Here is a 16051-nt window from a genome sequence, read left to right as displayed (position 1 = left end):
ATCTTTGCCTCTTGATCCAATATTTCAGCATTTCCAGAAAAGTCATGGCCTCAGCTGCAGTTACCAAGAAGTTGAGGGAGGAAGCCACCTGCCCCATCTGCCTGGAGCTCATGACTGAGCCCGTGATTATCGACTGTGAGCACATCTACTGCCGTGTGTGCATAGTGGGTTTTATAAAGAACCAAAGCTCTCAAGCATCATCTCTGAAATGTCCCCAGTGTCGGGAATCTTTTAAAAGAGATAGCATCCGGCCCAACAGGCACCTGGCAAGTATCATTGAAACCATCAAGGAGACAGAGCGTGAAAGGTTGTGTGAGAAACATGGCGAGCAGCTCCTCCTGTTCTGTGAGGATGACGGTCAGCTCATCTGCTGGTGCTGTGAGCGGTCACCGCAGCACAAAGGACATGTCACTGCTCTTGTTGAAGATGTATGCCAAGGTTACAGGGTGAGTATGTGGGCCATAAAGCCTCCCATCCTTGTTTCATATTTTTCTCTGAAAACTTTTTTACTTATTTACTTGATAGAAATTATTTTCCTTGTACTATATGCTTCAAGTGTGGTCTTTCACTCTATGCAAAGGTCAGTTGTCACGGCATCCCCCCTAAAAAATGCTGAATCCATCTGCCTCCATCCATTGATCAACTCACCCTCTAGCTCCTCAAGGTTTCCCTCTTGGTCGGAATCCAAGTGCTGGTGTTTCCTTTCCCTCACTCAGTTTCTTTATATTGAATTTATGAGTGAGATCCTCTGGGATTTGTATTTATTTTTGAATTATTTTGTCTATAATTAAACCTCCACTCCATCCAAGTTGTCACAAATGGCAATATTTTATCTTTTCAACTTTTCAGCTTTATAGCTGAGTAGGATCCCATTGTGTGAATATATCATATTTTCCTATGAACCATTGGATTATTGGGTAGTTGTAATTTTTTCTTATCTTTGGTATTTTAAATAGCAATGCATTGAATAGGTATGGCTTGATCCTTTGGGTTAGGACTTTGTATTCTTTGGCTAGATACAAAGCCCTACCTGCTGTGCTATCGCTCCAGTCCAATAGATACAAAGAACTAATTCTAAATCATATTGTAAGCATAGACCTTAGTTGGGCAAATTAGCATTTTCAGACCCTTTGTGATGATTTTCATAGGTACAAACAAGTTTTTATTATGACAAAAAAAAATGTCTGAATGCTTCATGTTCTACAGAAAATCACCAAAATTGCTGTTCCTGGCATATGTGACATAAACTGTTCTCAATGTAGTTCTGAGTTGTACTTTTCAGTCATATGACAAGTGATAAAAAGTACTTTTCTATGCTTGTTGACAGTCTATATATTTTCTTTCGAGTATTCTGCATTTAGGGACCAGAGAGAGAGTACAAGAAGAAAGGCATTTGCCTCTCTAACTTTGGTTCAAATACCAGACACCATAGGTGGTCTCCTAAGTACCACCAGAAGGGATTCCTGAACACAGAGTCAATTAAAAGAACTTAGTACTTATGAGTGCCCTCTGTGAAAAGAGAGATAGAAATAGAAAGAGAGACAGAGAATGAGAGAAATGTATACTCATTTCTTTGACTTATTTTGTTAATTCTTGGAAATGGTATTTGGAGGTTTTAATGATTTTTTACAAAGCTAAGCCATTAACTTCTTGTTAGATATATGAGATATTAATAGTTTCCCCTCTATGTATGCATGATAACTTTTAAGTTCACTGATATTTTCTCTACCTTGTAAAAGTTTCTCTTTATATTCCCACATAATTTTTGCTTGTTTATCTTTGTTTCCCTAGTTATTGAATCAATTCTTCAAAATTATTGCTGGATCCATGCTACAATTTTTTTCCGTGTACTTTCCTCCTTGCATTTCATGTCTTTTAGTCTTATGTCTAAGTTTTTAGTACAGCTTCAGCAAATTTTTATGTATGGTGTGAGGAGCAGTCATCTCACGCTTTTGTAAATGGATACTCAGTCTCTCCAGCATTGTCTACAGCCATATCACCCTCGGGCCCAATCTCTTCAGTTTCCCCAGCACTACTTGTTGAAGAGACTTTCCTTCTACATTGTACATGCCTGTATTATCCTCTATCACAATTAATCAGATATGCATGGCCTTATTACTGGGTTTTTGGTTTTACTTATTTATTTTCCCTTTTGTATTGATTCATCATCAGATACAGTTACAAAGCCTTCATGTTTGAGCTTCAGTCATGCAATCATCAAACACCCATCCCTTCACTAGGGCATATTTTACACCACCAAAATCCGGGGTACCGCCCCCTCCCATCCCAAACCTTCCCCTGCATGCGGGCAGACAATTTGTACAATACTCTCTTTCTACTTTGGTTACATTGAATATTTCAACATCATTCCCACCATCACTCAAACCTGCCAGAATGGAAATGCAAGAGAATTTGTTTTGTATTGCTTGTTATTGGTAGAATATAATGTGGCAAGGCCACTCTTGCAGCCTCGCATTCTAGGAATTCTAAAATTTTAATGATTAGGGTCTGGAGAGATCTCTGCAACGAGCTTCTCAGTTCTGAGACTAATGTTTGTGTCTCTGGATCATGGCTGTGTGGAAGCTTAAATAGCCGGGGGCTGTTTGTGGGCATCACCTCAAATCACATCGGGGCAGGGGGAAGGAGAAGGGCCATCTCCTCCCCGTCCAGTGAGGCCTGGCGTTTGCTGTCACTGCCACCACATACCTGGAGTTTTCCTTGAGTTCTAGAAGATGGCAGCAGCCGGGATACCTAGAGGGCAGGAGGCACAACAGCATCTGCTCCCCTCTGGAGTGGCCTATTGCAAAGCCCAGAGGCATCTGTGCAGCAAGCATCTCAGTTCCAAGATTAGTATGTTTGTCTCTGGATTATTGGTTTCATTCCATTTCTGTGCATGTGCGTGTGTGTGTGTGTGTGTGTGTGTATGTGTGTGTATCTCTGTGTGTGTGCATGGCCTTCAGGATCTTTTGCGATTTCTACAAATTTTCAACTGTTATTTTCTATCTTTGAAAAAATGCTGTTGGAATTTAATTGAGATTGCATAGAATCATTCAATTACTTTGAACAAGATGTCCAGTTAATAAACGTTCATTTTTCCTACAGATATGTAGAAACATCTTTGCATCTTTTGTGTTGATCTTTTATTATTTCTTAGATAAATGTATTAGTAAATCTGTTGTAGGTCTTTAAACTCCTTTGTTATGTTTGCTCCCGATTTTTATCTTTTTGAAATATTTGAGTTTGAGGCAACAGCTGATGATACTCAGAGGTAACTCCTGGTTCTGCATCCAGAATTTCTTCTGGCGGTTTTCAGAGGACCTTATGGGATGCCAGAGATCAAAATCAGGTCGGGCTCCTAACAGCTGCAATTAACCCAACCCCTAAAGAATTCTTTTAAAACTTCCCTCAAAACTGGTTTCAAAGTTGTAAATTCACTAAGCTCTTGCCTGTCCATGAAGCTCTGTATGGTTCCTTCTAATCTAAATGATAGTCTAGCTGGGTAGAGTACTGCTGGGGAAGCTTTGTTTTCATTGAGTTTTTGTAGTGTATACCTCCATTTTCTTCTGTTTCTTCATCACATTTGAAAACTCTGTTGTACATCATATGGGCTTTCCTATTTATGGAAGTTACTGCCTTGATCTTGCTGATTTCAATATTCTGTCTCTATCTTTGGATTTTATCCTTTTGAGTATAATTTGTGCTATAGTTTTCTGAGTTGAGTCTATTTGCACTGGAACCTTCACACCTTGGAATCTCAGTGCCTATATTCCTCAACTTTGGGAAATTCCTATAAATAATGTTTAACTATTTTTTTTTCATGAAATTTGCTATCTTATTCTTCAGGGGCACTGGTGATTTTTCTATAGTTCCTCTTGAACTCATCCTATAGCTCCCGGTATCATTCATTTCTTTTCTACTATTTTCAACCTAGCAGTTTGCTCCTTCTCATCTCGGAGCTTCTTTTTCTTAACTAGCTGCAGTTATTCTGCTGTTCAAACCTTCTATTGAGTATGTATATTTAATTTAACATCCTATTTATATCTACCATCTCTTCTGATTGCAGTAGCCTTCTTATTTCAAGTCTTTCTTGTGTTTTGTTGATTATGTTTGCCAGCATTTCTTTGAACTCATTAAACATCTTCATTATGTGTCAATAAAGTCACTGTCTGAGGATTACTTGAGCTGGTTGGTGTTGTTTGTGCCTTCAGTGATATTGTTTTCACTAAGTGAACTTGGTGGATGTGGAGGTTACTGGGACCTAGGCAGAGGGGATGGTTCTGCCTCCCTTTCCATCATAAGCCCAAGGATATGAGCAAGAGACTGGTCTCACTTGGAATGGTGGAAATGCCAGTAGAAGTTCAGGAGCAGTCTCTAGTAACTTTTCTATTCTTGTTTCATTGAACACTATTTTCATAAGAGTATATTGACCCTTGTTATGTGATTTCTTTATTACTACTGGTAAAATGTTGTACGGTTATCTTTTGGTTGCTGGCATATAGTATGTTTCTTCACTTTCATATATTGAACAGTCCTTGGAATCCAATATCAGACAGACAAGTTATGATAGCTGATGCTAACAGTGTACTGTATTGAATTGGTATGGGTAGGTTATTGTTGAGGATTGTTAGGTATATGTGTAATAATATTGGTCTATAATATTATCGTTAGTTTTCATCTTCGTCTCATTTTGGTATTAGGTGGTGTTGCACTCAGAAATTGTGCATGAAAGTCATTATTTCTTTGACTAAATTGGTAGAATTTCAATGGTTATAGGATATCATTTAATCTTTTCTATATCTGACTGGTAAAGTTCTGGTCATGAAATTTTCCTTGGAATAAAACTTTTACTTCCCTTTTGACCTGCACCTAAAATGTTCAGGGTTTATTTCTGGCTCTGTGCTTAGGCATCACTCCTGACTGTACTCGTGTACTGTATGCAAAGCCAGATTTCATTGCTTACAAAGGAAGTGGACTCACTTCTGGCCTTCCAAACTTGTTAGAAATGTCATCTTTTTAAAAAGAAAGGATATAGTACCACCCTTGGAAAACTACCTTCAGTGAGGGACCAAACAGAGAGAATCCCCCAGCCCATTTATATTCAGTTAATACTATCTACCAGGATCATTCCAGTACAGTCAGGGTAGAGAATCACCCTTACTGGAAAATGCTGAGGGGGGCTGGAGCCATAATACAGTCTATACGGCACTTTCCTTGCACATGGAAAACTAGGATTTCATCCCCACATGCCATACGGTTCCCGATACACTGCCAGGATTTATTCATGAGAGAAGAACCAGTTGTTACCCTGGAACATCACCTGGTGTGACCCCAAGAGCCAAAACAACAAACAATTGACATCTGCCTGGTATCCTTTGATGGTGGAAAAGTCCTCAAAGGGTGGAGAAAAGATAGGGACTCCTATACTCAAGACTGATGACAAGGGCGCAGATAAGAAAGGTTCCTTGACAACATGTTCAGGCCATAGTTTGAGTGGAGGGAAAGATAGGTGAAGACACAAGAGTAGAATTTAGGCCTTCAACCAGGATCACAGTTGAGAGTACTAATCATACCTCAAAAAAGTACTGGGAACTGAATATTTTTGATAGTTTATTGAGGACAAATGTTGACATGACAAGACCATTCAGTCTCAAAATAAAATACAGCCACCAATTTTTAAGATTCAAATTATGCATACCAGCATAGAATGGGTACATAGTAAATAAAGACTTAGAGGGGTGGTTAACTATTTAGAAATGAATGCCTGTGAATGAATTCCAGTGAGAGGTTTAGATTAACATAGATGCAAAGTATGTATGAAGGCTACCTGAACTTTGGTGGAATAACAAAGTAGGCACTGTCTTGCTGCCTCATTCCTTAATCCCATATGGAATTGAGGAATATGTTGTCCTCTTGAACGAGTTTCTGAACCCCATAAGAAGAATTGCTTTCTACAATATGGAAATTTTGTTAAGCATTTTATTATTTTTGCAGATTACCATGGAGATCGACTGTGTTACTGGACTGATTATTCTTTCTCTCAGCATGTAAGGGCCCACCAAATACCCAACATCATTCTCATTGTCTGAAAAACTTTGATTTCTGTTGGATGTTATGAAGAGTTATCCAATTCAATAAACTAACACCCAATCTTTCCCGCAGGAACAGCTCCAGAAAGCAGTCACAAAGCTGAAAGTAACAGAATCTAAATATAAGCAGCTGAAGCTAGACACAACTCAGAAAATAAGTAGTTGGAAGGTGAGAGTTTGAAGCTTTATGTGGTCAAACTATATGCCATCACCTTGTGTAGTAGCAGGTATTGCTTGGTGAAAGCACTATAGGGTCTATTACTCAATAAATGGTCCAGATTATTTAAAGTAATATAGGAAGCACCAGTTCTCTTTACTCCTTTAGTTATTGGTATCTACTATATTTTTGCTGCAAATTCTTCAACCCTGTGATTGTAATTATTTAGGATTCCCAATATCTGAGTTGGAGAAGTAGAAATATTACAGCTGACCTTGAAAGATTCTTGATTGGATTCAAAATTCAAACTTTGAAAGTATCTACCTGTTTTGAAACCTCAACTGCACCATTTCTGTGCATTTTCCACAATACACTACCTTATACTCAAGTTTTTCAGCTTTAGAGACCAACTATCTCTGTATACTTAGAGACTCCTTCTGATGAGATGCATTGAGCTCAACTTCATGACCCTGTTAATATAGAAGACCAGAACTATCACAAGAATATACAAAAGAAAATTACAGAATTTGAGTCCCTAGTACAGTGATTAACCAGATTCCCTTTGAATGAAAACATAATTTTATGAATATATGATATAATGTATTAGACTAAAATATTATCACACAAACCAGTAAGCCATTTTTGCCTCTTTTATGTCTTAAACTTCAATCCTTATTATTTATGTATAAATATCCAATATGATCTCTCAGTTGTGATATCTCAGTTACAAACTTCAATAAGATTTGAGAAGAAACTTCAGAATCTTTTTGAATAGACTTTTTGTGAAACACAGGAACACATCTTTATATCAAAATAAAAGCTCATATTTATTTTTACAACTCACATTTTATTTACCTTGGCCAAACTCTATTCTGCACTTCATTTGTACTCCTAATACCACTTGCTTGGTGAAGCAGAAGGAATTTATCCAGAATACTATATACAATTGTGACGATATCGTCTGTCTTTGAATATCTGCTACCTGGGCATTACTCTGATCTAGGAAATATGGAGAACTTTTTAGGCTATGAAACACTAACTGAGGAGCTGGGGTGGGGGGAGGATGTAAGCGTAACATAAAAGTCGCTCTTCTTATCCTTTTGAGTGGACAGCTCCATGACTGTTAAATTTGTACATACCCGTGTGCAGCCATTGCCTCTATCAACCTGCAAAACTCATTCATCATCCAAACTGAAACTCTTCCTAGTCCTCAAACATCTTTCTCCTACTTTCTGGTATTCACTGTCTCTATAAATATGACTTTCTTCATATAAATAGAGTTCTATAATATTGAGCCTCTGTTTCTGACTTACTTTGCTTTGCTCACTGCATAGAAAATTCACCCATGTTGCACATTGCACCAAATGTTCCTTTCTTATTACTACGTAATATATTTCACTTGCTTCTGTGTGACTCATATTGTGTACGGATGTACCCACTAATGAATATTTGGTCAGTATTCTATTTCTGAGTACATTTCTTCCATTTAGGAGAAAATAAAGCGTGAGGAAGAAAGAATCCATTCTGAGTTTAGGAATCTTCACACATTCCTGCATGAGGAGGAGGAGTTTTATATGTGTCAACTGAAAGAAGAAAAAGAGCAGAAGCTGAACAGATTACAGGAAAATGTAGCCCATCTGGACAACAAACTACAGGAACTCAGAAACTGCATTCTAGAACTGGACAAGAAATGTCAGGGCTCAGCACAGAATTTTATGCAGGTGAGTCTGGGCACTTGGAAGAAGCAGAGATGTCTTATTCCCATGCTAGTAGAGCAGAATGGTGAGCAATATGGAGGGTTAACAAGGCCTACTTCCTCGATTCAGATGCCTTCTCCCTTTAACTCATCTTGTTCAGCATGACACCCTGGAGTTCCAGCCGAGATGTACAAACTGTTGGATTTCACTTTTTTCTTATTGTATATGTACAACAGTTCTTGATTCACTGTATGTTCTTGGGTATTTGGGATGATTCTAGATCTTGGCCATTGTGATTGACATCATTAAAAAAAACACAAAAAAGCAAATATATTTTTAAATTAATATAGTTATGTGTAAAAAATACTAAGGCACGCACGCGGGGGAGGGAGTAATGTGTGTTTTTGTTGTTGTTTTGTTCGAGGACTCTCGGGGCGGCTCTCTCGCTCTCACTCTCTCTCTTGCTCTCTCTCACTCTCTCTCTCTCTCTCTCGCAACTCATGTTTGTTGCTCTCTAGCTGCTCTGTATGAACTGAATCAGGATGGCTCCTCCTTGTGCTCTGCTTCTGTGTGTGCCACTGTGCTCTCTTCTGTCTCTCTATCTCTGTCTGTCTCTGTAATCTCTCCTCTGGTCTCTTCTGACCTCTCTCTGTCTCTGCTTCTGTGTCTTCTCTCTCACTTCTGTCTTCTCTGCTGTTTCTTCTCCTGTGTTGTCTCCTGTGTCTTCTCCCCACTTCTGTCTTCTCCTTGCTTCTGTCTTGCTTCTGTCTTCTTCTTGCTGTCTCTTCTTCTGACTTTGGCTGGCCTATTTTGATGCCAGGGTAGCTCACAGCTTGCCCTGGGTCCATTTCATCCCTCATTGGGAACCTGCTTTTGGGGTGTTAGGAACTAAGGGCAACTGAATCGAGAAAACAGATGCCCAGGATTAAATATTATTGGAGTCAATCAACTCCCAAGTTACAAAGCATAATATCAACTGTCTTCCTGTGTCCATACAGAAAGGATATTGCTTTAAGGTAAACTAAGTTCCCTGCGGCAAAGCTAGAAGAACAAACCCAATGTTATCCTACAGTTATGCTCTTTGAATGATCCCCTGAACTGGAAGGTCTAGATTTTATGGAACTTCAGTTCTTCATTTGGGGGGGCTCCTCTAGAATTGTGCGTCCATATGCCATTTTAACTTCGAAGCAAGAAAGCACTGTGTGTAATAGAAAAGACGCCTTTATTTCTCACAAATTTCCCCCTTTGTATATTGGCTTTGGACATGGGGGTCAGTCCTCAGAAGAGCAAAATTCTCAGCTATAATTTCTTTTCTTCTTTCTTCTTTTCAGTGAAGCAAGGTAGTTTTTTATTGAAACTTACTAGAAAGATGTGAGAGATAGCAAGAGAGTAAATGTGTTCAAAGGAAAACAGAGGCTTGCTGAGCATGCTATAATTTCTTATATTTCTAATCGTTACCTTTCTTTTCCTCAAGGTCTCCTTTATTGTTTGGGGGCCACATCTGAAATTACACAGGGTTTATCCTGACTTAGCACTCAGGGATCATTCCTGGAGAGCTCAGGGGACCAAATGGGGTGCCAGGATCTACCCCAGGTGGTGGTGTGCAAGGCAAGCACATGTATTATCCCTCCAATCCCATCAAGGACTCATTAAATTTTTTATTCCTGTTAAAATTATCCCACAATTCTCTGATATCCCTTTCAAAATATTTATTCTTTGCTTCATTTCTACTTTACTGATGGGTTCCTATATCTAATTTTCCTGCACATTGATTTGTTCCTTGCTGTCTGTTACTCATCTGCTGGAACCTTCTAATGAACTTTTAAGTTCACTTATTTCAATATACTTCCCACCCTGCTTAATAGTTTATCTTGCTTTATTGGAGATATTTGCCTTTGTTTCCCTTAATTCATTGAAGCTTACAATTGTTCCTTTGAAAAAATTGTCGCTGTTTACAATTTTCAACACAGAGTAAATGAGTGAAAAAGTTTCTACTTGGGAATTTTCCGGGCTTTTGTCTTCACCCAGTGATTTGGGTGGGCTCTCAATCTTCTTAATTTGTGTGTCCATACTGTGAGATTTAGGGGTGAGATTCTGATGTTTTGCTGTCTAGAATAGCAAGTCTAAGATTGACTTACGTCCACCATTTCCACAGGAAACTTGTGAGGCGAAGCTTGTGTTGCAACCAGCCTCTGCCAAGACCATGCTGTAGTCAGAGGCAATGCCTCTTGCCCTTCACAATTCCAGGGCCTCACCCTGACGCTGTTACTTCAAGCACTGAGTTTAGGTACTTGTGCACACCTGGGTCAGGCATCCTTATTTCTTGGGTAAAACCTGCTCTGAGTCTGACTGAATCCTTGATTCAACTGTACTGAGGGTGTAGGTGGGGGGATGGGAGGACCGAGAATATAGTCTTTGTTGTTTTGTGTAGTTACAGTACACAGGCAGCTGAGCTGTCTGTGTAACACTCAGCCCAGAATGTTGGTGGTGCCCCATCTGCCTGGGCCGCAGCTGTACACTCCACTACAGATATTGGCCTGAGCCCTGTCATGCTCAGATCCATCTCTCCTCTCTGCTTTGTGATGAAATTGATGCATAAACATGTGGGAGAATGTTCTACCCACAGTTTTGTTCCCCCTGGCCCTGACTGGTAAGAAAGTTTCATCTCTTCTATCCTTGGGCCTCATCTCTTTAGTTCATTACTGTTCTGAAGTTTCTCACACAAAAACATGCCCAGACCATTTACTGGTTGCTGCTATGCACTTCCACTGTGAATCACACATCCAATCTTTTTGTCAAGTGTGTGTTTTATTAAATTTTGCATTTTTCTGATTCACAGGACACCTTTCTCCTCCATCTTGTCTTATCTGTTGCCTGGAGATTTCATTAGTTCTATAACAGAACTGGAGTTTATATCATAGTTTACGATTATATTATGACTGTTCCACCATTATGTAGTACCTTTGTTATCAACACTTACACATCTCAGCCACATAGATTCTGCATGGATTCACAACTCTGACCCCTTATGATAACCAGTGTCCAATATGGACTCAATCTAAAGAAATCACATCATTGAAAGCAAACGGTACCCTGGGCATCCTTAAGATCCCTTTGTCAAATGCCATAGGTTGAAGTATTTTCAGACATCAGTGTTCCCCACAGCTTCCTGTAAGGAAGACAGGTGACTGAGAGGTTGATAAAGAGGCAGTAATGTGCATCGCCAAGGGACTTAGGTGGAAATCATCCTACTTGAAATCCATTCAGTGTCTATCGATAGGGCCTCAGTGGTGCTTCACAGGAATGAACTTACACTGTGCCTGAAACCTTGCTTCTATTCCCACTCTTTTGGTCCCTAACCTTACATCTCTGAAATATTATTTATAGAGAAATTCCCCACATGCCATTCTTCATGAAATTCAGATATTCCTACACTCACCTTTGCTTTTGCTTCTCTACAGGGTATAAAAGAAACCATGAGCAGGTGAGTGCCCCATATCATCAGTGTGGGCAGGGGAGGGGCATGGGCATAGAGACATGGATGGAAGGAGCCACTGAAGGAATCTCTGTTCTCTGCTTATTCTAGGAACTCAGCTGTCGATATGGAAACACTAGAAGATGTTTCTTTGGAGTTGCATACAGTGTGCAATGTCTCTGAGCGTTATGTTAGGAGCAGAAAAATGTTAACAAACTATCAAGGTATGTTGATTTACGAATCCCTTGTTAATATTTTACTTAACTCTCAGTGTAATACTAGAAAGGTAGGTGATTATTATGGAGTGGAGTGCAAGTGATGTAAGGACCTTGACCCAGTAACACATTTACTAATCCCAAGGCTGATTTATCTTTCCATAACTCTCTTTAAACAGTGTTTTCCATGTTTCTCTAATCTCTTATAAAAAAAAAGCAAAAGTTGGGGCTGGAGAGATAGCACAGCGGGTAGGGCGTTTGCCTTGCACGCGGCCGACCCGGGTTCAAATCCCAGCATCCCATATGGTCCCCTGAGCATGGCCAGGGGTAATTCCTGAGTGCAGAGCCAGGAGTAACACCTGTGCATCGCCAGGTGTGACCCAAAAAACAAACAAACAAAAAAAAGCAAAAGTTATGGAAAGAGAAAGATTTTTAAAAATTGAGGACTCATCTAAGGACAAGAGAGACAAGTCACTGGACTGAGAGCATGCTTCGTGTTCAGAATGTCCCAGTAGTGCAAACACTGAATGGAAGACAGCCTGGCATCCTGGGGTCTTGCCATGATCAGCTGGTCCAGTTGGCCTGGAGTGACCGGGCCCCCAGCACATGCTTGAAGTCCCTCCCCAAAATTCTACCTCAGCACTGTGTGCACTTTCACACGTATGATTTTATTGTTATTCAGTTTTACAAATGTTCATATTATTATTGAAAACTCTGCTCTTTCTGAATATATAATAATTTAAATTTATCTCTCAATGATTTATCTTTAAGTCCATTGTCTTAGGGTCAAAGAGAGCAATGTATGGTACAATTTATTCATTTTTTAAAAAAGTTATATGTATTCATTTGAGTTTTTAAAAAATAAATTATGAAGTGACATCTGACTATCCCTTTAGCTTCCTCCTGGCTTTATGTTCAAAGATCTCTCTGCTAGTGCTCAGTGAACCGTATGTGGTACAGGGAATCGAACCCAAGACAGCCCACTTTCTTTTTTTTAATTTTATTGAATCACTGTGATATAGTTACAAGCTTTCATGTTTGGGTTACAATCTCGTAATGATCAAACACCCATCCCTCCACCAGTACACATTCCTTACCACTGATATCCTGGGTATACCCCCCTTTCCCACACTCCCTCTGCCTCCATGGCAGAAAATATTCCCCATACTCTCTCTCCATTTTGGGGTATTAAGGCTTATTCCCCTCTGAAGACTGAATCAGTCTTCCAGCTATGGGGAAATCCTCCTGGCCCTTGTATCTACTGTCCTTGGGTGTCAACCTCATGTGATGTTGTTCTATACTCCACAAATGAGTGCAGTCCTTCTATGTCTGTCCCTCTCTTTCTGACTCGTTTCACTTAGCATGATACTCTCCATGTCGATCCATTTATAAGCAAATTTCATGACTTCATCTCTATTAACAGACAGCCCACTTTCAGGCAAGCATCTTCCTCACTATTGTGTCTCTTTGGCAATACTTTTTTTTAACTTTCTTCATATTGAAACTTTGGATTTTTCCCAAGTTTTGGTAATACAACTGAAATATAACTTATTTGTGAGTCAGACTCATGATAAGAAGTGGCTGGAGAGATTTAATTAAGGGATTCTTTATAAAAATGAGAAGTAGGGTAGAGAACAAGGAAGGCAGGAATGGGTAGATACCATCACTGGCCTGGGCCTCAAGTGGCAGGTAGAGGGCGCTGTGAGGGTGGGAGAGTGTGACAGGGGAGAGGAATGCAGAGCCTGCCAGTCACCTGGGAGGGCCATGTGTCCTTCACACTGCTGCTCAGTTGCTTTGTGCCCCAGGGCCTTCTCCTCTGCTTCCTGTTAGTTGAAATAAGCAGAGAGAGATAGGGAGAGTCCGGGTGATGTGTCCACAGCGGTCAGTCTTCCAGGAAGAGAGCCAGATGGGAAAAGTGGGGAAAGACCAGCAGGGATTTGAGGAACACTGAGACTATCCAGCACAGGAAGTATTTCTGCAGAGAGGATTGAAGTTACTGGGAAATCAGTCCAACTCCTTATACTACTTAACTGGTAACCCAGTTAAGTAACGACTTTTTCTGAGTTGTTACTAAATGGTTAACATTCTATGGGCCTGAGCAATAGTATAGGGAGTAGGACATTTACCTAGCATAGAATTTGATCCCCCGCATCCCATATGGTCCCCTTAGCACCACCAGGAGTTAATTCCTGAGTGCAGAGCCAGGAGAAACCTCTGAGCATTGCTGATGTGGCCCCCCAGAAACAAAAAAACAAAACATTAATAAATACATTTAATTTTGAAAATTTTATTACACATTCAGGATCCCACTTATGTTTAGTACCTATTTGCCTGTTTTATTCAACTATGATAAGGTAGTTTTCATGTATATTGACCCTAGTTCTTTCACATTTTACTATTTTCTATAGAATACTATGATATAAGAAATTAGAACTCATGCTTAAAAATCCATGGAACTAGCATGTATTTGTGACCTAATAAAATTCTAAGTCTTTAATCACATTCTATGATATTAGTTGTCTTTTTTCCCTTCTGATACATGTTTCATATTTCTTAGTTGGAGAAGGAATAGTTTTACTTCTGCCTCAATATTCTATGATTTCTCATAGAGAAAAATGAGCTTTGGAAACAACAGAAACCATGTAAATTCTGGTTAGTTCTAGAAGATAGAAATTTCTAGATTCTCAGATATTTCCCATCAATCAGACATTTTAATAAATATTATTTCTTAGTTCACTCAGTCTTTCCCAACAGTCTCTGTAACATACATAGAGATTGCTATTTTAGAGACTCAAAATGACTCATGAATAATAAGAACAGAACTTAGACTTTGAATATAGGATAGCTTTGTTATTTAAAAGACTTTAAGTATCAAAACATGTCAGGAGGGACACTGACAATGGTGGTGAGTTTGCAGTTAGAACATTGAGTGTCTGAAACCCTATTATCAATAGTTGGGTAAACTGCAGAGCATCCTGTCATATGCCCTCTCCCGCCCCCCACCAAGCTATATGAGTGATCCCTGAGTGCAGAGCCAGGAGTAAGCACTGAACATTGCTGGCTGTGGCCCCCCCAAAAAAATAAAGAAATTAAAGCAAGTTTTATTTTGAGCTGGAACTATATTACAACCGGTAGGATGCCTGCCTGGCACACCACCAAATCCCCATATAGTACAGCCCCAGGAGTGATTTCTGAGCACAGGGACAGTACTATGCCCTGAGCACTGCCTGGCATGCACCCTACATTCACACACACACACACACACACACACACACACACACACACACACCACCTCCAAGTTAAAAAATTGAAAAGAAAGGGTCTTTTTCTTTTTCCCAGTCAATGTGACTCTGGATCCAGATACTGCTCATCAAGAATTACGTCTGTCAGATAATCAGAGAAGAGTGTTTAATATTGGAAAAATTTTCTCTACATATTTTCCGGGACCTCAAACTGCTGGAGGATTTCGTTTCTTACCCTGTATCCTGGGCCGTGAGCGCTTCACCTCAGGAAGACATTACTTTGAAGTGGATGTGCAAGAAGGAACTCAGTGGGGTGTAGGAGTTTGTCTGGAAAATGTACCAAGGAACACACGGGAGCCTACGTCTGGATTCTGGATTATCAAACTGAGAAATAACAAGACGGGTTTAGCTATAACTTCTCATGCCACTCCCTTTACACTGACGAACCAGCCTGAAGTAGTAGGGATTATGCTCGACTATGACGCTGGGCTTGTGTCCTTTTACAATGCCACTACTGGTTCCCACATGTACACCTTCCCAAAGGCCTCCTTCTCTCAGGCTCTCAGACCTTATTTCCAGGTTAATTGCCCTTCTTCTTTGTCCCTGATTCCCTCAAATGAGTAAGAAAAAAAGAAAAGTCTCATTTTAGTTAAATTGGCCTGGACAGTAGTTGGTAAATTTAGTTGGGAACAGAAATTGGACCTAATTTCTTCCTGACCATTTCCCATACCTAAAATATTACCGTAAACATTTGTAATGCATAAAACTACATTCAAAGAGACTCACAAATGAATCTCGGAACTGAGCAGCTCGCTGCGGAGATGCCTCCAGACTGTGCAACAGGCCACTTTTGCTGGGCTAACCCAGACGGGAGCAGGTGCTGTCCCGCCACCTGCCCCCTAGGAATCCTGGTGGCCGCCACCTTCCAGAACCCAGTGAGAAGCCCAGACATGGGAGAGCAGTAACATCAAATGCCAGGCCTCACGGGACAGGGGAGGAGCTGGTCCCCCCCCCACCCTGATGGAACCCTGAGATGATGTCCACATGCCACCCCCGGCTACTTATTAAGCTTCTCAATGGCCATGGTCCAGAGACACACAGACGAATCTCAGAACCGAGCAGCTCACTGCAGAGATCTCTCCAGACCCTAATTATTAAAATTTTAGAATTCCAGGAGTG

The 16051-nt window shown here is 40.1% G+C and overlaps 1 protein-coding gene across 1 annotated transcript; it reads left to right on the top strand.

Moving 5' to 3' along the window:
* Positions 1 to 44: 44 nt before the first annotated feature.
* LOC129402532 (E3 ubiquitin-protein ligase TRIM38-like) lies at positions 45 to 15496 on the top strand. Its single transcript, XM_055129467.1, has 6 exons — positions 45 to 446; positions 6160 to 6255; positions 7734 to 7964; positions 11402 to 11424; positions 11527 to 11639; positions 14970 to 15496. The coding sequence occupies exons 1-6, from the start codon at positions 45 to 47 to the stop codon at positions 15494 to 15496; spliced, it is 1392 nt and encodes a 463-aa protein (XP_054985442.1).
* The last annotated feature ends 555 nt before the right edge of the window (positions 15497 to 16051 follow it).

The sequence above is a fragment of the Sorex araneus genome, chromosome 2 (assembly GCF_027595985.1).
Source record: "Sorex araneus isolate mSorAra2 chromosome 2, mSorAra2.pri, whole genome shotgun sequence".
NCBI classification, from domain to species: domain Eukaryota; kingdom Metazoa; phylum Chordata; class Mammalia; order Eulipotyphla; family Soricidae; genus Sorex; species Sorex araneus.
Note: the sequence above shows the minus strand (reverse complement) of the source record. Positions and strands in the feature narration are given on the sequence as shown.

Coding starts and splice junctions, on each gene's coding strand:
- LOC129402532 (XM_055129467.1), top strand. CDS start 45: ATGGCCTCAGCTGCAGTTACCAAGAAGTTGAGGGAGGAAGCCACCTGC. Junction 7,965..11,401: donor CAGCACAGAATTTTATGCAG/GTGAGTCTGGGC, acceptor GCTTCTCTACAG/GGTATAAAAGAAACCATGAG. Junction 11,640..14,969: donor AATGTTAACAAACTATCAAG/GTATGTTGATTT, acceptor TCTTTTTCCCAG/TCAATGTGACTCTGGATCCA.